Raw genomic sequence first — 23,461 nt, 5'->3', positions numbered from 1 at the left:
AGCACAGTGGCTAGGAAAAACTCCCTAGAAAGGCTGGAACCTAGGAAGAAACCTAAAGAGGAACCAGGCTCTGAGGGGAGGCTAGTCCTCTTCTGGCTGTGCTGGCTGAAGATTATAAGAGTACATGGCCATTAAGTCTAGATCGTTCTTCAAGATGTTCAAACGTTCATGGATGACCAGCAGGGTCAAATAATAATCACAGTGGTTATGGAGGGTGTAACAGGTCAGCACATCAGGAGTAAACGTCAGTTTGCTTTTCATAGCCAAGCATTCAGAGGTCAAGACAGCAGGTGTGGTAAAGAGAGAGAGGAGGGGGTCGGAAGGTAGCACGACCGGTGAAAAGGTTAGGATTCCAAAGCCGCAGGCAGAACCACAGAAACTGGATCAGCAGCACAAAGGTGGATTGGGGACGGGGACAGCCAGGAGTTGTCAGGCCAGGTAGTCCTGAGGCATGATCCTAGGGCTCAGGTCCTCCGGGAGAGGAAAGAGAGAGAGACAGATGGGAGAACTCACCAAACTGTATGACTGTATTTACATTCTTGTCTGTTCCTGTGCCATGCAGTATAGTACCCTCATCAGCAGATGTACTGGACTGCTGAAACTCCCAAGATCAATGAAATGTCTTTGGGGATATCAGGGCTGTCCTAGCAGTACTATCTACTCTGAGCCCAATTCACTGTTGGATATGGCTCCCAGACCTCCTATTTCCCCTGTGGTTATCCATCTATCAACTTTTCCAAGTTTCAGAATAGTATCTAATATCCTATGTACTCATGCTTATTGCCTGAGGCACATGGATAGAATTTCTTCAATTCTTTATCAAAATGAATAGGAATTTGTGAAACCATTCAATTATATGACTACGTTTTTCCACAGTGATCCTAGTATGGAGCCGTATAGGCATTCACATCTAATTGGTAGGGTCAGATGGAAAGGTCATGACAGGATTAGTCAGCAGTCAGATGGAAAGGTCATGACAGGTCATGATTAGTCAGCAGTAAGACTCTAGTCTTGTAAAGGTCATGTGTTCTCTGTGTGACACTGTTCTGAATGTTCAGTTGAATACCATGGTCATACAATAGCTGGTCTTGGGAAAAAGAACATAGACATCAGTGTGCATTGTATAGGGAAAACCACTAGCGTTTACTGAACCAACCACAGTCACATCTCCCTCTGTCTCCAATAATAACTCTTTCTTCTCAGTAACCACGGATTTGTGTTTTTTAAGCACTTTCCCCAATTAACACTGCCATTAGGATGGGAACATTTAAGTGTGAACATTTGGACGTTTGTTAAAGCCTTTCTGACTGAAGAGCCCTTCATGGAGAAGAGAATACTTCATATTTCATGGATTAATCTCTCTCTTTCTGTCTCTCTCTCTTTCTCGTTTCTCGCTCCCCCCTCTCTCTCTCCCCCCCCCCCCTCCCCCCCCCCCCTCCCTCCCTCCCTCTCTCTCCTACAGGGTCCGAGGGGTCCTGATGGTCCAGCTGGGGAGAAGGGGTCAGTTGGCGGAAAGGTGAGGATGAAGTTCAAAGCTCATATGTCAAAGGCTACATCAAAGGCTACATAATACAGTATTTCTGCTCCATAGCTCCACTTCATCTGACCTGACTCAGTTACTGAATGCTACGACTTCATCCTTCCTTTACGGAACACACTAGCCACAGCCAATGGAAAACATGAATACTGCCACAGGCGCGGGAAGATGTTTTGAGTTGGGTGTGTCTTTATAAACGCATATCATGCAATTCTGTGTCATTTAGGCCTACGTGACAAAATACATTATCAGAATATTTTTTTATACTACACAAATGACTGAAATGACGCTAACGCTGTCAAACAGATCAATACAAATTAACTGGTCTTGACCTGGACCGGGGCTAATGAAAAAGAGGGAGACACAGATTGTACAATATTAGAAGAAAATATACTGTATATTATAGGCTACTAAATCAACTTTCCAGTGGCACTGACTCACCCAATGATTGTTATGCTGGTGAATGATGACCCAAAAGCGACGTAATAGTAACAGAGTCTTTATTCCAGTATTAAACAAATAATGATTCTCCTGGATATTATCAATGGTCAATCCAAAACAGGAACTGAAATCCTCTCGTCAATAGAGAGGAACGACTGGAGACGCGACCACAGACTGCAGGTCGCTTCAGGAAGGCACTGGCCGTAGCTGACATAGACACCTGCTCACACGCAGCATCTGAAGAAGGCAAAGAACACGACAGGGCGGAACAAGGACACAGGAACAGCAAACATCAAACAAGAATCCGACCAGGACAGAAGCGGAAAACAGAGGGAGAAATAGGGACTCTAATCAGAGGGCAAAATAGGGGACAGGTGTGAAAGAGTAAATGAGGTCGTTAGGAGAATGAGAAACAGCTGGGAGCAGGAACGGAACGATAGAGAGAGAGAGCGGGAGAGGGAGAGAGGGAGGAGGAGAGAGAGAGAGAGAAAGAGGGAAAGAACCTAATAAGACCAGCAGAGGGAAGCACAGGGACAAGACATGAAGATCAAAGACAAAACATGACAGTACCCCCCCACTCACCGAGCGCCTCCTGGCGCACTCGAGGAGGAACCCTGGCGGCAACGAAGGAAATCATCAATCAACGAACGGTCCAGCACGTCCCGAGATGGAACCCAACTCCTCTCCTCAGGACCGTAACCCTCCCAATCCACTAAGTACTGGTGACCACGTCCCCGAGAACGCATGTCCATGATCCTCCGTACCTTGTAAATAGGAGCGCCCTCGACAAGGACGGGGGGGGGGAGGGAAGACGAACGGGGGCGCGAAGAAAAGGCTTGACACAAGAGACATGGAAGACAGGGTGGACGCGACGAATATGTCGCGGAAGAAACAGTCGCACAGCGACAGGATTGACGACCTGAGAGACACGGAACGGACCAATGAACCGCGGAGTCAACTTGCGAGAAGCTGTCGTAAGGGGAAGGTTACGAGTGGAAAGCCACACTTTCTGACCGCGACAATACCTAGGACTCCTAATCCTACGTTTATTGGCGGCTCTCACAGTCTGCGCCCTGTAACGGCAAAGTGCAGACCTGACCCTCCTCCAGGTGCGCTCACAACGTTGGACAAAAGCCTGAGCGGAGGGAACGCTGGACTCGGCGAGCTGGGACGAGAACAGAGGAGGCTGGTACCCAAGACTACTCTGAAACGGAGATAGCCCGGTAGCAGACGAAGGAAGCGAGTTGTGAGCGTACTCAGCCCAGGGGAGCTGTTCTGCCCAAGACGCAGGGTTTCGAAACGAAAGGCTGCGTAATATGCGACCAATCGACTGATTGGCCCTTTCTGCTTGACCGTTAGACTGGGGATGAAACCCGGAAGAGAGACTGACGGAAGCACCAATCAAACGACAGAACTCCCTCCAAAACTGTGACGTGAATTGCGGACCTCTGTCTGAAACGGCGTCTAACGGGAGGCCATGAATTCTGAACACATTCTCAATGATGATTTGTGCCGTCTCCTTAGCGGAAGGAAGCTTAGCGAGGGGAATGAAATGTGCCGCCTTAGAGAACCTATCGATAACCGTAAGAATCACAGTCTTCCCCGCAGACGAAGGCAGACCGGTAATAAAGTCTAAGGCGATGTGAGACCATGGTCGAGAAGGAATGGGAAGCGGTCTGAGACGACCGGCAGGAGGAGAGTTACCTGACTTAGTCTGCGCGCAGTCCGAACAAGCAGCCACGAAACGACGCGTGTCCCGCTCCTGAGTAGGCCACCAAAACCGCTGGCGAATAGAAGCAAGCGTACCCCGAACGCCGGGGTGGCCAGCTAACTTGGCAGAGTGAGCCCACTGAAGAACAGCCAGACGAGTAGAGACAGGAACGAACAGAAGGTTACTAGGACAAGCGCGCGGCGACGCATTGTGAGTGAGTGCTTGCTTTACCTGTCTCTCAATTCCCCAGACAGTCAACCCGACAACACGCCCTTCAGGGAGAATCCCCTCGGGGTCGGTAGAAGCCACAGAAGAACTAAAGAGACGGGATAAGGCATCAGGCTTGGTGTTCTTATTTCCCGGGCGATAGGAAATCACGAACTCGAAACGAGCGAAAAACAACGCCCAACGAGCTTGACGTGCATTAAGTCGTTTGGCCGAACGGATGTACTCAAGGTTCTTATGGTCAGTCCAAACGACAAAAGGGACGGTCGCCCCCTCCAACCACTGTCGCCATTCGCCTATGGCTAAGCGGATGGCGAGCAGTTCGCGGTTACCCACATCATAGTTGCGCTCCGATGGCGACAGGCGATGAGAAAAGTAAGCGCAAGGATGGACCTTATCGTCAGAGTGGAAGCGCTGAGACAGAATGGCTCCCACGCCCACCTCTGAAGCGTCAACCTCGACAATGAATTGTTTAGTGACGTCAGGAGTAACAAGGATAGGGGCGGATGTAAAACGCTTCTTGAGGAGATCAAAAGCTCCCTGGGCGGAACCGGACCACTTAAAGCAAGTCTTGACAGAAGTCAGAGCTGTGAGAGGGGCAGCCACTTGACCGAAATTACGAATGAAACGCCGATAGAAATTAGCGAAACCGAGAAAGCGCTGCAACTCGACACGTGACTTAGGGACGGGCCAATCGCTGACAGCCTGGACCTTAGCGGGATCCATCTGAATGCCTTCAGCGGAAATAACAGAACCGAGAAATGTGACAGAGGAGACATGAAAGGCGCACTTCTCAGCCTTCACGTAGAGACAATTCTCTAAAAGGCGCTGGAGTACACGTCGAACGTGCTGAACATGAATCTCGAGTGACGGTGAAAAAATCAGGATATCGTCAAGGTAAACGAAAACAAAAATGTTCAGCATGTCTCTCAGTACATCATTAACTAATGCCTGAAAGACAGCTGGAGCATTAGCGAGACCGAACGGCAGAACCCGGTATTCAAAATGCCCTAACGGAGTGTTAAACGCCGTTTTCCACTCGTCCCCCTCTCTGATGCGTACGAGATGGTAAGCGTTACGAAGGTCCAACTTAGTAAAGCACCTGGCTCCCTGCAAAATCTCGAAGGCTGACGACATAAGGGGAAGCGGATAACGATTCTTAACCGTTATGTCATTCAGCCCTCGATAATCCACGCAGGGGCGCAGAGTACCGTCCTTCTTCTTAACAAAGAAAAATCCCGCTCCGGCGGGAGAGGAAGAAGGCACCACGGTACCGGCGTCGAGAGAAACAGACAGATAATCCTCGAGAGCCTTACGTTCGGGAGCCGACAGAGAGTATAGTCTACCCCGAGGGGGAGTGGTCCCCGGAAGGAGATCAATACAACAATCATACGACCGGTGAGGAGGAAGGGAGCTGGCTCTGGACCGACTGAAGACCGTGCGCAGATCATGATATTCCTCCGGCACTCCTGTCAAATCACCAGGTTCCTCCTGAGTAGAGGGGACAGAAGACACAGGAGGGATAGCAGACATTAAACACTTCACATGACAAGAAACGTTCCAGGATAGGATAGAATTACTAGACCAATTAATAGAAGGATTATGACATACTAGCCAGGGATGACCCAAAACAACAGGTGTAAAAGGTGAACGAAAAATCAAAAAGGAAATGGTCTCACTGTGGTTACCAGATACTGTGAGGGTTAAAGGTAGTGTCTCACATCTGATACTGGGGAGAAGACTACCATCTAAGGCGAACATGGGCGTGGGCTTCCCTAACTGTCTGAGAGGAATGTCATGTTTCCGAGCCCATGCTTCGTCCATAAAACAACCCTCAGCCCCAGAGTCTATCAAGGCACTGCAGGAAGCAGCCGAACCGGTCCAGCGTAGATGGACCGACAAGGTAGTACAGGATCTTGATGGAGAGACCTGAGTAGTAGCGCTCACCAGTAGCCCTCCGCTTACTGATGAGCTCTGGCTTTTACTGGACATGACATGACAAAATGTCCAGCAGAACCGCAATAGAGGCAAAGGCGGTTGGTGATTCTCCGTTCCCTCTCCTTAGTCGAGATGCGAATACCTCCCAGCTGCATGGGCTCAGTCTCTGAGCCGGTGGGAGGAGATGGTTGAGATGCGGAGAGGGGAAACACCGTTAACGTGAGCTCTCCTCCACGAGCTCGGTGACGAAGATCTACCCGTCGTTCTATGCGGATGGCGAGTGCAATCAAAGAGTCCACGCTGGAAGGAACCTCCCGGGAGAGAATCTCATCCTTAACCTCAGCGTGGAGTCCCTCCAGAAAACGAGCGAGCAACGCCGGCTCGTTCCAGTCACTGGATGCAGCAAGAGTGCGAAACTCTATAGAGTAATCCGTTATGGATCGATCACCTTGACATAGGGAAGCCAGGGCCCTGGAAGCCTCCTTCCCAAAAACTGAACGATCAAAAACCCGTATCATCTCCTCTTTAAAGTTCTGATAATCGTTAGAACACTCAGCCCTTGCCTCCCAGATAGCTGTGCCCCACTCCCGAGCCCGACCAGTAAGGAGTGATATGACGTAAGCGATCCGAGCTCTCTCACTAGAGTACGTGTTGGGCTGGAGAGAGAACACAATATCACACTGGTTGAGAAAAGAGCGACACTCAGTGGGCTGCCCAGAGTAACATGGTGGGTTATTAACCCTAGGTTCCGGAGACTCGGAAGACCAGGAAGTAGCTGGTGGCACGAGACGAAGACTCTGAAACTGTCCAGAGAGATCGGAGACCTGAGCGGCCAGGGTCTCAACGGCATGACGAGCAGCAAACAATTCCTGCTCGTGTCTGCCGAGCATTGCTCCCTGGAACTCGACGGCAGTGTTGAGAGAATCCATAGTCGCTGGGTCCATCTTGGTCGGATTCTTCTGTTATGCTGGTGAATGATGACCCAAAAGCGACGTAATAGTAACAGAGTCTTTATTCCAGTATTAAACAAATAATGATTCTCCTGGATATTATCAATGGTCAATCCAAAACAGGAACTGAAATCCTCTCGTCAATAGAGAGGAACGACTGGAGACGCGACCACAGACTGCAGGTCGCTTCAGGAAGGCACTGGCCGTAGCTGACATAGACACCTGCTCACACGCAGCATCTGAAGAAGGCAAAGAACACGACAGGGCGGAACAAGGACACAGGAACAGCAAACATCAAACAAGAATCCGACCAGGACAGAAGCGGAAAACAGAGGGAGAAATAGGGACTCTAATCAGAGGGCAAAATAGGGGACAGGTGTGAAAGAGTAAATGAGGTCGTTAGGAGAATGAGAAACAGCTGGGAGCAGGAACGGAACGATAGAGAGAGAGAGCGGGAGAGGGAGAGAGGGAGGAGGAGAGAGAGAGAGAGAAAGAGGGAAAGAACCTAATAAGACCAGCAGAGGGAAGCACAGGGACAAGACATGAAGATCAAAGACAAAACATGACAATGATGAAGACAGCATGAATATGCGTAGCCTAGGCTTCGGACTGGTGATGGTCTCAAGATGGGCCTGAGCTACTTTCAAAATCAGTGAATTGCTGTGAGAAAAAAATGGTATCTTCGACTGACAGATTAGTCTTCTCTTTTCCGCAGTAGGCATTTGCTCTACCAAAATTGTATTTAGACATTTGTGAAAGGCCTATTGCTATTCACTGAAAGTACGAAGAGAAATAGAATGCATAGAAAGAATCCACAGAACGAAAGTGCCCATTCAAGTCAGGACTGGCAGCCATTTTGAATGTACCCATGAGTTTACCAGTCAAATTGCCAGGGTGAGCCAAAACCCTTCTATGGATAATATTTGTATGGCTGCAACGCAACAAGTTGTTCGATATTTGGCAAGCATGCTGCCCAAATTCAGTCAGTGTTCAGACAGGAGTAATTATACAGTATAATTTGGCAAAATTATTTCAATTTATCAGGGGGTGCTGCAGTACCCTCAGCACCCCTACTTCACGTGGCTATGGACTGCAATGCGGCATTGGTTTAGGTCTTAAATTGATACTTAAATATGTCCATATAAGAGTTTTTCAATTGGCTTTGTTCACAAGTCTTTAAATCGTTTGATTATTTTCAACATCTGAAGGACACTTTTTACTCAAGGGGGGAATCTAGGACAAGAGCTCTTATGTGTAAAGTGTGTGAAGCTGTAAGTGAGATTGACACGTGTTTTCTTACAGGGTCCTGATGGTCCACCAGGAAAATTTGGCTTCCCAGGGGAGATGGTACGTACAGGCAATTTCAAGATCACTATGTTTTTAATAACAGTTTTTGCTCATACCCTCCTACTCATGGCTACGTTCAACTCGTGGGCTTTTGGGTATAGTCTTTCCTACCTTACTTTGCATGTTTACTTTGCATTTACCCCTCATTTAGTGTTCACATCATTTCCTGACTGGTAATGAATAGTGTAGGACTATGAGTGCCCATTCATATCATGTTCAACGTGTTAACACATTTTCATTAGAGGTTCCAATGGCCCAATGGCTCATTTAGTTAGAGTGTGATGCTTTAAAGTTACAAATCTAAGGTTGTGGGTTTAATTCTTGTATGGGACATTCACACATACTAAATACATGAATTGAATGTTAACCGTGCGTCACTTTGGATAAATGTGTCTGCTAAACAACCATAATGTTTCCGCTTAATGACCATATTATGTGCTTGATACTAATTTCAATCCTTATTTCTCTCCATGCTATTTTGCTCCAGGGAAATATTGGGGAGCCTGGGGAAGCTGGGCCTAAAGGATTTCCAGTAAGTGATTGGGGCTAACAGAGTGCTCTTTTAGGTTAATCATGCCTTTAGAGTGGACACAGGTTAGAGGGGCAACCATTAGCAATGGAAAAAGAGAGGCTTGTGTGTAGCATGTAGGGCATGCAGTTGTATAACTATTCTCCAGGTCGTTGCTGTAAATGTTTTCTCAGTCAACTTACCTGGTAAAATATGGGGGGAAATATATAAAGAATATGGGGGAAAATATATAAAGAATATGAAGTTGAGAGTTGCTATGGGTTTGTGGACAAACATTAGCTATGAGAAAAGAGAGGCTTGTGAGTAGCACTTAGTACATTAAACCTGTGTATGAATAGGCCTCCCGAGTGGCGCAGCGGTCTAAGGCACTGCATTGCAATGCTAGAGGCGTCACTACAGATCCGGGTTCAATCCCGGGCTGTGTCGCAGCCGGCCACGACCGGGAGACCCATGAGGCGGCGCACAATTGGCTCAGCGTCATCTTGGGTTACGGGAGGGTTTGGCTGGCCGGGATGTCCTTGTCCCATCATGCTCTAGCGGCTCCTGTGGCGGGCCGGGTGCATGCACAGGGCACGGTTGCCATTTGGACAGTGTTTCCTCCGACACATTGGTGTGGTTGGCTTCCGGGTTAAGCGAGCAGTGTGTCAAGAAGCATTGCGGCTTGGCAGGGTAGTGTTTTGGAGGAGGCTCTCGACCTTTGTCTCTCCCGAGTCCGTACGGGAGTTGCAGCGATGGGACAAGACTAACTACCAATTGGATATCATGAAATTGGGTATAAAAAGGGTGTGTATAGTGGAAATGGTCTGTCTTCCTGTGCTCTTAGTTAAATGCTATCTGCATTTATAATAACTGGGTTTATATTATTTCAGGGTCGCCAAGGACTCTCAGGACCTCCAGGTGCCAAAGGAATAGCAGGAGAGCTAGTAAGTCCTTTTATGTCTAAATATTTGTAGGGTTTATCTGCCAAATCCTTGTCAGTCCTAAGTGTCTCTGGCCCAGCCAGGGATATGGGAGATATATCCTGTGTTTAAATTCCTATAGAGCTCAACACTTAATGCCACATCAGGTTAGCGTTATATTTCACCTTCAAGCCAGAAAGCTGTCTTTGATTTCATTACTTCCCCTAACTTTGTTTACTGTATTGTCTCCATACAAATACCCTTCCTTGGGTTTCTCTCTACTGCTCCTCTACTTGAAACCAGGGGTTATTGGATCCAACCAACAACTTAGAGAGGAAGTGACTAGTGGAAATTTCCCAAAATATCTGCATCTCCATGTGTTGTAAACTTCGGTGTACGTCTACAGTACGTCTTCATTCCGATACCTCAAATGGTGCAGCATCTGCTGGTTGAGTAGCCCAGGGAAGCCTAATCCTGCATTATGGAGAGAGAGAGATACAATGATACTGTAAGATACAATGATTTACTCAGAGCTTTCCTGCAGAGGCAGAGAGGCAGCTTTATGTGAACATTGGGTTTTTTCCACCACATAGCCTACAAAATCTTTGGCTCTGTGTTCTAAGTCTCTAGCAGTAGGAGCTGATCTGGATCTCAAGTCTAGATTAATTTATCTCCACCACTCCATGTTTTACCCTCAATGTCTTTTTCACATTTTTATCCTCGCTGCCTCTTTCACATTATAATCCCTGCTGCCTGTTTCACATTTCTATCCTTGCTGTGTTCCCGTACATTTGCTTATTATCCGCAATGTACTTAGTTATTCAAGTGTAGTTACTATGATATAAGGGCTGCATAGGCCTATGTATTTTTGTGGTCAATCATCACTACACTGCCTCGGTCTTATCATCCTAGGGACCAACTGGGCCACCAGGAACAATGGGTCCCCTGGGAGAGATGGGCCTCAAGGTAAGTTTCACCACACTCCATAAACATGCCAAACAGTAGTATTGTGGCTTCTATAGGTTATTGTAATTGCTCGTGTAGTGTGCCATTCACATAGGCATTGGTCATTGGAGCCTGAACACTATCTGTCTAATTTGATTGTCAATGGGGATTTTTCTATGACAGGGTCCCCTTGGAAAGGTTGGGGAGTGGGGATTGCCAGGAGAACCAGGAGAGAAGGTAAGATAATACCCTCAACTGCTCAGAAAAATTGTTGATGTATTCAACAACACTTCAATCAAGGGTCACTCAACATCTCACTTCCAATGCCATAGCTTACAGAACCAGTAATAGTCTGTATATCAATCTACTGTATGCATGTCCATAGGCCACACAATCCATGTCTTTAGTGTAGTATTGACCTGTGTTAAGTGTCCATGTGCTTAGTGTGTTATTGACCTGTGTGACAGGGTGCCCTTGGACCAGCAGGAAACCTCGGAGAGCAGGGCCTCATCGGACAGAGGGTGGGTACCCCAAAGTTCACTTGTGTCGGTGATTCTTCTAGGAGTAACATTGGCCTTATTATCTTGTACTGAACCCTCCTCTCCTTCAGGGTGAGATGGGAATCGATGGGGAGGCTGGACAGAGTGGACCGGATGGACCTAAGGTAAGAGATAACACTATGGTGACTAACTTGAGTTGAAAGTCTCGGCCAAGAGTTGACATTGTCTCTTTGGCTGTGTTTTCACAGCCACCCTAAGAAGGTGATATAAATCGGAAGTCAAAAGTCCAGATTCCATGTGGGGTTTTTTTTGTTTACACATTCTGGAAAAAATCCGATAGTTATCAGATATACAAATAATTGGCAAAATATCTGAATTGGGCTGCCTGTATAAACTTTGACATCAGTGAACAATTTTGGTGCCACCCCTTTTTCTCCCCAATGGGTAGTTACAGTCTTGTCTCATCGCTGCAACTCCCGTACGGACTCGGGAGAGGCGAAGGTCGAGAGCCGTGCGTCCTCCGAAACACAACCCAACCAAGCCGCACTGCTTCTTGACACAATGCCCACTTAACCCAGAAGCCAGCCGCACCAATGTGTCGGAGGAAACACTGTGCACCTGGCAACCGTGTCAGCGTGCACTGCGCCAGGCCCGCCACAGGAGTCGCTAGTGCACGATGGGACAAGGACATCCCTGGCCGCAAAAACCCTCCCCTAACCCAGACGACGCTGGGCCAATTGTGCGTCGCCCCATTGGTCTTCCGGTCACGGCCGGCTGCGACAGAGCCTGGACTCGAACCCAGAATCTCTAGTGGCACAGCTACCACTGCGATGCAGTGCCTTAGACCACTGTGCCACTCGGGAGGCCCTGCCAGTTCGAGTTGCACCCTTGTATCTCCCAATAGGATTCAGCCATGTGATAGCCAATGATTTGTAAATCACAAGAGGGCGTTTTTATGATAACTTTCACTATTTCAATCAGCCATTCACAAGAGAAGGCGATTCAAACCTTTATCAGATCATCAAAGCCATATTCATATGAAGCTAATGAACTGTACTGTACACTTAGCTGGAATGACAGTTATTTTCAGTCAGACTCAAGTACTGTATATGTACTGTATGCTGTTGACACTGAGTGAAAATAAATAGGCAGCTGGCCTATTTTGAGCTCTTCCGTCTGTCAGGAGTTCTTATAGAAATACAGTGGTGATTCAGAGAAGCACAAGGAGATTTTATATCCATCTGAGCCAAGCTGCTGGATAGTAAGTGTTGTGTTGTGCATGAACACACGCACACACACACACACACACACATACAGAAGCGCTTGCTCACACACACACACATCATCATCCTATCTCCTGCAATCGACATATTACCAATGTCAAACGATGCAGGACAACTCTCCTATGAGTGCAGTGGATTAACGCCTTAAAACTCACAGATGCACATCTGTACCATATTCAACTGCTGTTCACATGGAACACTTCATGTCGGCCTTCAAAGTTTTTTGAATATTTGTTACTACCACCAAGATCTACACCAGTGAAGTATTGTATCTGGTCACGTCTGAGTGCATCTTCCCTATTGTTCTGTGCTCAGGGCGAGAACGGTGACATGGGACCTGAAGGGGGTAAAGGAGAGAGGGGTGAGATCGGACTGAAAGGAAAGGAAGGTTCTCCTGGACCTCCTGGCTTAGTGGGCTTGAGGGTGAGTGTCCAAACGTAGGATTATTACATTCCGAAATATAACCTTACATTTCCTGTACTTGACTCTCAGGTTCACGTAAGTCAGACTGATGACTTAACTCACTGGTTGTTGGGTGAACAATGTAGTCTACTATGTGCCAAATACTGTAGGATTCATAACACCTCTTTGTCTCTCCAACAAACAATTGTTTTACTTTCTTTGAGTAGAAAGGTAACTGCTTATGACATTGTTCTAACCATTGCCTTGTCTTCGTCATACATTATTATATGTTTATTGCAGTTCAAGTAATGGATTATTGACTCATGTCTCCCAGGGTCAGGAGGGTAAACCTGGCAAGTTTGGTGAAAGAGGAAAACCAGGGGAGAAGGTATGTACTGTATATTAGCTCAGTGCCTGCAGTTATTTCATAGGCCTCCGTCTGACACTCTCATTTAATTCCCTGAAACCTGTTAGTCGTTTTACCATAGTCTTGTTTTGTAAAGAAAGTTTGATGACTGCTTGTAATTGTGGTCAACGGACATAAGGGTCAATGGCCTTCCGAGCCACCGCACTATGATTAAAGTGCTCAGCCAATGGGCAGTTTTAAAATGGACAGTTGACATAGTAAAACTATCCCCACACCACTTCCTAGTGACTGAAAGGTGACCTTTGCTAATTTTGTATGCCTGCTCTTTGGCGACCCTTCTCCAGGGCAGCAAGGGTCATATGGGTCACCTGGGAGAGACTGGGCCAATTGGTGAACAAGGAGAGGCAGGATTTGTCGGGCCGAAAGGATCGAGAGGAACCATTGGACCAGTGGTAAGGCTCTTCTACAGATCTGACTCTGATGTGGAGGTTTCTTAGTGCTGAAGGTCACTAAGACTGATCATCTGATGTTCACAGGGTTCCCCGGGTAGAATGGGCCAACAAGGAGAACCAGGCATGCCAGGATATGAGGTAAGAATGACCCTTATGTCATTGAATTAGGTGTCTTTGACTCAATATTACTCAGATTTTTGTAGAATCTAGAAAAACTAAAGATAGTCAGATGATTGATCAATAGAGAGCATTGTCGTCTGTGATATTTTGCACGATAGGTTGCCCAAACTAAGTCAAAAGTATTGAGTTGTGCTCCGTGATGACTTACACTATCTGTTATTTTAGGGCCACACAGGACGACAGGGCCCACTGGGACCTCCTGGACCAAAAGGTGAAAAGGTACACTTCCCACAGTCATGTCTGTTTGTAATAGCTCTCTCAAATTCTACTATCCAAGTGGGTCTGGACTCATGGCCTGTGAAGGTTTGGGTTTAGTGATGACTGACCCAACACTGTCTGTTATTTCGTCTGTCTGTCCTATGGTCAATCCACATTATGTCCCACATATCCTGTTATAACAAATTGGTATGGCTCGTCTTTCCTGACTAGGTAGGTACAACACTTTAGGGCCCTACCCATTGGTAATAGCTGCATGTGTGCATACACTGCGAGAGTCGATCTCACTGCCTGTGTTGCTGTTATAGTTTGATAATCCTGCAAGAAGTGATCAAATATAATTGTTTGATGACATGCACCAAGGCACATCTCATTAACTCAGGGGGCATGCTATCAAACGTAGATCATTGGCCAGAAACTGCTTTGGAATACTCCTTGTCATCATTATTCAGGAGATCAATCATGGTACAGTTGAGATAAATAGGACTTCGATATGAAGCAGTTTCCTGTTTACCGACAATGATAAACTCATAATGACATTTGACAACCTTGCTTACTTTCTAATGAGACCCAAATTGTGCCACTGCTCATAAATCGTTACGTTTTGGATCCCTTCTCCCCTGTTTCCTCTTCTATATCACCAAGCACATACACAGCACATGCACTATATAATACTACAAGCATCCCACATCATTCATCAGTCCCTGTAAAGTCACTGGAACGTTTAATGCCATCTTGATTCCATTTAATTGGAAGCTGCCGGTTACTGTCAACAAAAGCCCTCGATTTACTTGAATACTCCATTGTTTTGGAGTCCAATTACATTTCACATAATTTCACCTTACACAGTCTCAAGTTCAAGTTTGAAGTTTAAATGTATTGTCCTGGAGGCAAATTGGTTTTGTAGCAATGCTCATACATAAAATGCATAAAAAACTACATTTGTTTTCCTGTATAATGTTTTCCAGGGGGAACAGGGGGAAGACAGTAAGGTGGAAGGCCCTCCTGGTCCACAAGGTGACAGAGTGAGTTCCTCACATCATGTATCCCTCCGCCTACAGCAGTGTTTGGTGTTGGTGTGCTGCTGTAGCTAATTATCTATATGCTTCATTGTGTATGTTTCTCATCTGAAACAAGGGTCCTACTGGAGACAGGGGAGACCGAGGAGAACCAGGTGACCCCGGATACTTAGTGAGTGGGACATCGTTTGACGTTATTCTTTCATTGGCCAGGATATACTGTATAAAATAGGGGTAATAACCAAATCTAGTAAGAAAGTTACTTTACTTGAATAAACTTGCTTCATGCGTGGAAATGTTAACACACGTCTACTTCTCAGGGCCAGCAAGGAGTGGATGGAGAGAGAGGCAAGGCTGGAGCAACTGGACTACCTGTGAGCCAATGGTTATGTTTATGACTTGCTAATATGTGATTACTTACACTGACAGTATCCACATAAACACAGTATCCAGCTATTCATCATGTATGCATTCCTATTGTAGGGACATCCTGGATCAAGGGGAATACAGGGGCCAAAAGGATCCAAAGGTGATCAAGTAAGGACAACAGACCTTGACAAGTAACAACATATCTGTAGTGTCCAGTGTCATTGTATACCATAACACCTGTTCATTTTACATCATGACATCTGTTTGAACCAGACACAGTGTGATTGATTTAACCTATGGTATGATGACATCCTGTCACAGTTGGTTGTTGACTGCTGTTTACTCTGATCTACTCCAGGGTCAGAAAGGCAAATGGGGGAAGCAAGGTGAATCTGGGACCAAAGGACCACTGGTAAGTGGGACACCTAGTTTGTAAAGCAATGCAACATGTACCTAATTTAATTGATTGATTCATTGATTGAATCAAATCAAATTGTATTTGTCACATGCGCCGAATACAACAGTGAAATGCTTACTTACAAGCCCTTAACCATCAATGCAGTTTTAAGGGGGGAAAAAGTGTTAAGAAAGTATTTACTAAATAAACTAGTAAACAATAAATAAATAAAAATAGTCTGGGTAGCCATTTGGTTAGATGTTCAGGAGTCTTATGGCTTGGAGGTAGAAGCTGATAAGAAGCCTTTTGGATTTAGACTTGGCACTCCGGTACCGCTTGCCGTGCGGTAGCAGAGAGAACAGTCTATGACTAGGGTGGCTGGAGTCTTTGGCAATTTTTAGGGCCTTCCTCTGACACCGCCTGGTATAGAGGTACTGGTTGGCAGGAAGCTTGGCCCCAGTGATGTACTGGGCCGTACGCACTACCCTCTGTAGTGCTTTGCGGTCAGAGGCCAAGCAGTTGCTATACCACGCAGTGATGCAACCAGTCAGGATGCTCTCGATGGTGCAGCTGTAGAACTTTCTGAGGATCTGAGGACCATGCTAAATCTTTTCAGTCTCCTGAGGGGGAATAGGCGTTGTCGTGCCCTCTTCACGACTGTCTTGGTTTGTTTGGACCATGACAGTTCGTTGGTGATGTGGACACCAAGGAACTTGAAGCTCTCAACCTGCTCCACTACAGTCCCGTTATTGAGAATGGGGGCGTGCTCGGTCCTCCTTTTCCTATAGTCCAAGATCATCTCCTTTGTCTTGATCACGTTGAGGGAGAGGTTGTTATCCTGGTGTCTGACCTCCTCCCTATAGGCTGTCTCATCGTTGTCGGTGATCAGGCCTACCACTGTTGTGTTGTCGGCAAACTTAATGATGGTGTTGGAGTCGTGCTTGGCCATGCAGTCATAGGTGAACGGGGAGTACAAGAGGGGACTGAGCACACACCCCTCAGGGGCCACCGTGTTGAGGATCAGCGTGGCAGATGTGTTGTTACCTACCCTTACCACCTGGGGGCAGCCGTCAGGAAGTCCAGGATCCAGTTGCACAGCGAGGTGTTTAGTCCCAGGGTCCTTAACTTAGTGATGAGCTTTGAGGGCTCTAGGGTGTTGAATGCTGAGCTGTAGTCAATGAATAGCATTCTCACGTAAGTGTTCCTTTTGTCCAGATGGGAAAGGGCAGAGTGGAGTGCAATAGAGATTGCATCATCTGTGGATCTGTTTGGGCGGTATGCAAATTGGAGTGGGTCTAGGGTTTCTGGGATAATGGTGTTGATGTGAGCCATGACCAGCCTTTCAAAGCACTTCATGACTACAGATGTGAGTGCTACGTGTCGGTAGTCATTTAGGCAGGTTACCTTGGTGTTCTTGGGCACAGGGACTATTACAATAATACTGACCGAGTCAGTATTACAGACTCGGTCAGGGACAGGTTGAAAACGTCAGTGAAGACACTTGCCAGTTGGTCAGTGCATGCTCTGAGTACATGTCCTGGTAATCCGTCTGGCCTTGCGGCCTTGTGAATGTTGACCTGTTTAAAGGTCTTTCTCACATCGGCTACAGCGAGCGTGATCACACAGTTGTCCGGAACAGCTGGTGCTCTCAAGCATGCTTCAGTGTTGCTTGCCTCAAAGCGCGCATAGAAGTCATTTAGCTGGTCTGGTAGTCTCGTGTCACTGGGCAGCTCACGGCTGTGTTTCCCTGTGTAGTAGGATTCAGTCTTAGTCCTGTATTAACGCTTTGCCTGTTTGATGGTTCGTCGGAGGGCATAGCGGGATTTCTTATGTACTAAAATGCAGGTTATGATACAGTATATATGCTTTTTTCTGTGTATTTCCTAGGGTCCAGAGGGTCATCCTGGCCCAAAGGGAGTTGTGGGCAGAGAAGGCCTTGAGGGCCAGCCTGGAATGGACGGCCATCCTGGGAAAGACGGAGACAACGGAGTAAAGGTAAGAACAGACAATAACTGTGTTCTCCTCACTGAGACTGAAATGACCAGGGCCTCATTTCCCAGCGCCTTTGTAGCATTAAGATCATCGTTAGAACCTTCTTAGAATGTATCTTTAGTAGCCAAGGTGTTTCCCAGAGCCTTTCTTTGGTAACATGACTCTTAAAAACTGTTGCACGTCTACGAGTGATCCAGAACACTCATAGTGCAGCCAAAGTGCATCGTTAGATGCTTTTTTTGCCCTTCCACACCACACCACATCTCCGCTGAATATAGAATCAAGATATCTAAGCTATCCGTCTGACTGTGACTGCGGATAACTTCAGAACGAAGTTGACTTAAAAATACAAAGTCTTTGCAATTGCTACAAACAAGTGAAGGATAAAATGATGCTTCAAATGAAAACTGAGATGACTGCGTTAATAAATACATAGGCTACAATGAACCAGTACCTGGGCTTGAGGAGATCCTGACACTCAGGATCCTTCAATTCAAAGTCCCATTAACCTACTCTGCAGATGTTATAACATCAAAATACATTTGGTACTCACCAAAATATGGAGTTTCGCAGAGCAACCTTAGTCATTATTGCCATTCTGCACGGTATGTACTCACAAAAAAGGTTTGCCTCAATGTGTTTCATGATGTGTGATAACATGTGTGCAATGATTTAGTGCACTATTATTGGGTAAGCACAATAAGCTGCTTCAATAGCCTATTTGCAGCCATAGGTGGTAATCTCTCTCTAGGAGCTGATTCGTTGTCAGTATTGTGGAATAGTTCTAATGTTATGGTAAGATTTAAATGGAGAAAGCTGATCCGAGAGCAGCACTCCTTTCTTTCGATCCTATCAGTATCGAAGCATGGTCTAACAAAGAACGTATAGCGAACGTTCTCTCGACGCGCTTGTTCGAGAAACACTCTTAAAAAGTTGGCTCGTAAAATATCAATGCATCTTAATGCTCAAGTTATGTTTTCTGTAAGGCTTCAGTCATCATCAGCTCTGTGTGTTCACTCCTCAGGGGGAGCAAGGGGACGACGGAGAGTTTGGTATTATCGGCAAAGCTGGAAAACACGGTAAAACGGGCGTGCCAGGGCTTCCAGGCGATCAGGGCCTCTTTGGATCAAAGGTGAGAGAGAAAAGAACATGCTCCAATGAACTATAGAGACCCATTATGTTTATCATGTTCGACAGTGTTTAAGGTGTTGAGACAAAGGAATATGCACTTTGCTTGTTATTCCATTAAAACTGGTTTCTGTCCATGTGTGCGTGTGTCACAGGGAGAGAGGGGTCTCCCAGGCCAAACTGGACCTTCAGGGAAAAGAGGCCACATTGGTGGAATGGGGTTGCCAGGGAAACAGGGTCACCAGGGGCCCAAAGGACAGCCTGTGAGTAACATAGCAATAGTGCGGAGTCAGAGAAGAAGTTGCTCATTATGTAGCCCTATTCAGTCTCACTTGACTGAAAATTCTTGGTCACCAAACCGGCTTTGTCATCGTTTGCATCTGTAACTCAAAGGTTATTTGGTTGGTAATGAGTAATGACCATAGACTTACGGTAATGACGAGAATATGTGATGATGCTGGCGATGAAGATGAAGATGTTTCCGTCTCTCCTCTCCTCAGGGTGACACAGGTGAATCCGGGTACCCAGGGGTTCTCGGAATGTTCGGACCAAAGGTACGCTACACTTCCCTCCGTTTTCATCTCCCACCTGAGTCACATGATCGAATGAAACAATTCATTAATCATCTATAAAGTTTCCCCCACAAGGATGACCTAAGCCGTAAACGTGGGTGTGACAAGGCTGGCTGTCACCTTGTGCGCTTAAAGGCTTAAAATGTACACTGAGAATAAAACTTTATTTATTGTGCAAAGGGTGCAAGATAACACAATAACAGCTTGGCATTATCAGGTGCTAAAACAACAGCTCCCCTTTCAGACATGGACTAATCTAATTACAGTCCCATCAAAAAGTATTCACACCCATTGACTTTTTCCACATTTTGTTGTGTTACAGCCTGAATTTAAAATTGATTAAATTGACAAATTAATTACAAATGAAAAGCTGAAATGTCTTGAGTCAATAAGAATTCAACCCCTTTGTTATGAAAAGCCTAAATAAGTTCAGGAGTAAAAATGTGCTTAATAAATCACATAATAAGCTGCATGGACTCACTCTGTGAGCAATAATAGAGTTTAACATGATTTTTGAATGACTACCTCATCTCTGTACGCAACACATACAATTATGTGTAAGGTCCCTCAGTCGAGCAGTGAATTTCAAATGCAGAGTCAACCACAAAGACCAGGGAGGTTTTCAATTATTATAAAAATGTTTTTAAATGTAAGCTTTATTTAACTAGGCAGGTCAGTTAAGAACAAATTCTTATTTACAATGGCGGCCTACCCCGGCCAAACCCGGACGACGCTGGGCCAATTGTGCGCCGCCCTATGGGACTCCCAATCACGGTCGGATGTGATACAGCCTGGAATCAAACCAGGAACTGTAGTGACACCTCTTGCAGTGCCTTAGACGGCTGCGCCACTTGGGAGCCCAAAATGCTTTGCAAAGAAAGGTCACATTTTGCTAGATGGGTAAAAATAAAAAATAAATTAAATATCCATTTGAGCATGGTGAAGTTATTAATTACACTTTGGATGGTGTATCAATACACCCAGTCACTCCAAACTCAGTTGCCGGAGAGGAAGGAAACCGCTCAGGGATTTTACTATGAGGCCAATGGTGACTTTAAAACAGTTACATAGTTTGATGGCTGTGATAGGAGAAAACTGAGGATGGATCAACAACATTGTAGTTACTCCACAATACTAACCCAATTGACAGAGTAAAAAGAAGGAAGCCTGTACAGAATATAAATATTCCAAAACATGCATCCTGTTTGCAACAAGGCACTAAAGTAATACTGCAAAAAATGTGGCAAAGCAATTACATTTTTGTCCTGAAGCGTTATATTTTGGACAAATCAGCCAACAAGATGAGTAGGCCTAACGAACAGCAAAAGCACTAGCCTATGTCAATCTACTATTCCCATAGTACAAAAGTTGACTTATTCTGTGTGATAAAATAAATATTCCAAACATCGTCTAGGACAGTTGTGGAATGCGATAGATCCCAAATTAATACAACCATTGGCATAAAAAAACGGTTTTACGCAATAGATCAGAACGTTTAGCTTAAAATGTTTATACATTTTTACGGTATTTCTTCACATTTATAAGCGCAGAAATGCGCACAGGGCAGTAGGCTATAAACTCACGTGCTGCTTCTGTATGCCAGTTAGGCTCTACAGCCCTTGTAAAGCAGATGAATGTGCTTAATTTTAAGGAGTTATTTGGCCACTTTAGTTGTGATACAAACCTTATCAAAACATATAGGACTATGGGCTAGGCTACATGAGGTGTGCAACTATGATTCAAAAAAGTCACAAAAAAATGACTTTTCCCACGGTTAATTTTCATGCCAGCCAGGTAGGTTATACTCCTGTTGTAAAGATAAACAATATGCTTAATATTAGGAAAGTTGAGAACTAAATATAGTAGTCCGAGCCTATAGAAAGCTGATGGGAACCTCTTTTTAATAGAGGCCATCACTCTGTTTTCTCACACAATTGCATAGCCTATAGAAATGTTGCGCAACATGAGCTCATGGGTTCTCATGAAGTCTTTGATTAGATTTTTGAATACATTTGCATTGATGTCAGAGTGATTAGAGGGACAACAGAGTGCTGAGTACCAGGCAGTTAGCAAGTTTGGCAGGCTACTAATGACCAACAGCAGCATCAGAACTTTGGATTTCTAATTACTGAGACTAAATGGTCATGTGGAATTTGACTGCCTTCATGGATTGTGACCGCTGATGTGGCGTTAATACGGTCACCGCAACAGCACTGTTCCTGAGTGGCAGAGTTACAGTTTTGACTTAAATCTACTTGAAAATCTATGGCAAGACCTGAAAATGGTTGTCTAGCAATGATCAACAACCAATTTGACGTAGCTTGTAGAATTTTGAAAAGAATAATGGGCAAATGTTGCACAATCCAGGTGTGGAAAGCAATATATATATACAGTGGGGAGAACAAGTATTTGATACACTGCCGATTTTGCAGGTTTTCCTACTTACAAAGCATGTAGAGGTCTGTAATTTTTATCATAGGTACACTTCAACTATGAGAGACGGAATCTAAAACAAAAATCCAGAAAATCACATTGTATGATTTTTAAGTAATTAATTTGCATTTTATTGCATGACATAAGTATTTGATACATCAGAAAAGCAGAACTTAATATTTGGTACAGAAACCTTTGTTTGCAATTACAGAGATCATACGTTTCCTGTAGTTCTTGACTAGGTTTGCACACACTGCAGCAGGGATTTTGGCCCACTCCTCCCTACAGATCTTCTCCAGATCCTTCAGGTTTCGGGGCTGTCGCTGGGCAATACGGACTTTCAGCTCCCTCCAAAGATTTTCTATTGGGTTCAGGTCTGGAGACTGGCTAGGCCACTCCAGGACCTTGAGATGCTTCTTACGGAGCCACTCCTTAGTTGCCATGGCTGTGTGCTTCGTGTCGTTGTCATGCTGGAAGACCCAGCCACGACCCATCTTCAATGCTCTTACTGAGGGAAGGAGGTTGTTGGCCAAGATCTCGCGATACATGGCCCCATCCATCCTCCCCTCAATACGGTGCAGTCGTCCTGTCCCCTTTGCAGAAAAGCATCCCCAAAGAATGATGTTTCCACCTCCATGCTTCACGGTTGGGATGGTGTTCTTGGGGTTGTACTCATCCTTCTTCTTCCTCCAAACACGGCGAGTGGAGTTAGACCAAAAAGCTCTATTTTTGTCTCATCAGACCACATGACCTTCTCCCATTCCTCCTCTGGATCATCCAGATGGTCATTGGCAAACTTCAGACAGGCCTGGACATGCACTGGCTTAAGCAGGGGGACCTTGCGTGCGCTGCAGGATTTTAATCCATGACGGCGTAGTGTGTTACTAATGGTTTTCTTTGAGACTGTGGTCCCAGCTCTCTTCAGGTCATTGACCAGGTCCTGCCGTGTAGTTCTGGGCTGATCCCTCACCTTCCTCATGATCATTGATGCCCCACGAGGTGAAATCTTGCATGGAGCCCCAGACCGAGGGTGATTGACCGTCATCTTGAACTTCTTCCATTTTCTAATAATTGCGCCAACAGTTGTTTCCTTCTCACCAAGCTGCTTGCCTATTGTCCTGTAGCCCATCCCAGCCTTGTGCAGGTCTACAATTTTATCCCTGATGTCCTTACACAGCTCTCTGGTGTTGGCCATTGTGGAGAGGTTGGAATCTGTTTGATTGTGTGTGGACAGGTGTCTTTTATACAGGTAACGAGTTCAAACAGGTGCAGTTAATACAGGTAATGAGTGGAGAACAGGAGGGCTTCTTAAAGAAAAACTAACAGGTCTGTGAGAGCCGGAATTCTTACTGGTTGGTAGGTGATCAAATACTTATGTCATGCAATAAAATGCAAATTAATTATTTAAAAATCATACAATGTGATTTTCTGGATTTTTGTTTTAGATTCCGTCTCTCACAGTTGAAGTGTACCTATGATAAAAATTACAGACCTCTACATGCTTTGTAAGTAGGAAAACCTGCAAAATCGGCAGTGTATCAAATACTTGTTCTCCCCACTGTATATATATATATATATATACTCAACAAAAATATAAACGTAACACGTAGACTGTTGGTCCTATGTTTC

The 23,461-nt window shown here is 45.6% G+C and overlaps 1 protein-coding gene across 2 annotated transcripts in view; it reads left to right on the top strand.

Moving 5' to 3' along the window:
* The window catches only part of col27a1b (collagen, type XXVII, alpha 1b), a 155,849-nt gene that overhangs the window by 119,684 nt on the left and 12,704 nt on the right, over positions 1–23,461 (top strand). For both annotated transcript variants that reach the window (XM_071402508.1, XM_071402507.1), the window contains 22 exons: positions 1,463–1,516; positions 8,105–8,149; positions 8,637–8,681; positions 9,548–9,601; positions 10,490–10,543; positions 10,706–10,759; positions 10,990–11,043; positions 11,133–11,186; positions 12,621–12,728; positions 13,042–13,095; positions 13,419–13,526; positions 13,611–13,664; positions 13,872–13,925; positions 14,891–14,947; positions 15,060–15,113; positions 15,262–15,315; positions 15,425–15,478; positions 15,669–15,722; positions 17,595–17,702; positions 18,724–18,831; positions 18,983–19,090; positions 19,328–19,381. In XM_071402508.1, coding sequence (XP_071258609.1) covers positions 1,463–1,516; positions 8,105–8,149; positions 8,637–8,681; positions 9,548–9,601; positions 10,490–10,543; positions 10,706–10,759; positions 10,990–11,043; positions 11,133–11,186; positions 12,621–12,728; positions 13,042–13,095; positions 13,419–13,526; positions 13,611–13,664; positions 13,872–13,925; positions 14,891–14,947; positions 15,060–15,113; positions 15,262–15,315; positions 15,425–15,478; positions 15,669–15,722; positions 17,595–17,702; positions 18,724–18,831; positions 18,983–19,090; positions 19,328–19,381 — 1,443 coding nt within the window. The remainder of the gene's footprint in view (positions 1–1,462; positions 1,517–8,104; positions 8,150–8,636; positions 8,682–9,547; positions 9,602–10,489; positions 10,544–10,705; positions 10,760–10,989; positions 11,044–11,132; positions 11,187–12,620; positions 12,729–13,041; positions 13,096–13,418; positions 13,527–13,610; positions 13,665–13,871; positions 13,926–14,890; positions 14,948–15,059; positions 15,114–15,261; positions 15,316–15,424; positions 15,479–15,668; positions 15,723–17,594; positions 17,703–18,723; positions 18,832–18,982; positions 19,091–19,327; positions 19,382–23,461) is intronic.

This window comes from Salvelinus alpinus, chromosome 5 (assembly GCF_045679555.1).
Source record: "Salvelinus alpinus chromosome 5, SLU_Salpinus.1, whole genome shotgun sequence".
Lineage (NCBI taxonomy): Eukaryota > Metazoa > Chordata > Actinopteri > Salmoniformes > Salmonidae > Salvelinus > Salvelinus alpinus.
Note: the sequence above shows the minus strand (reverse complement) of the source record. Positions and strands in the feature narration are given on the sequence as shown.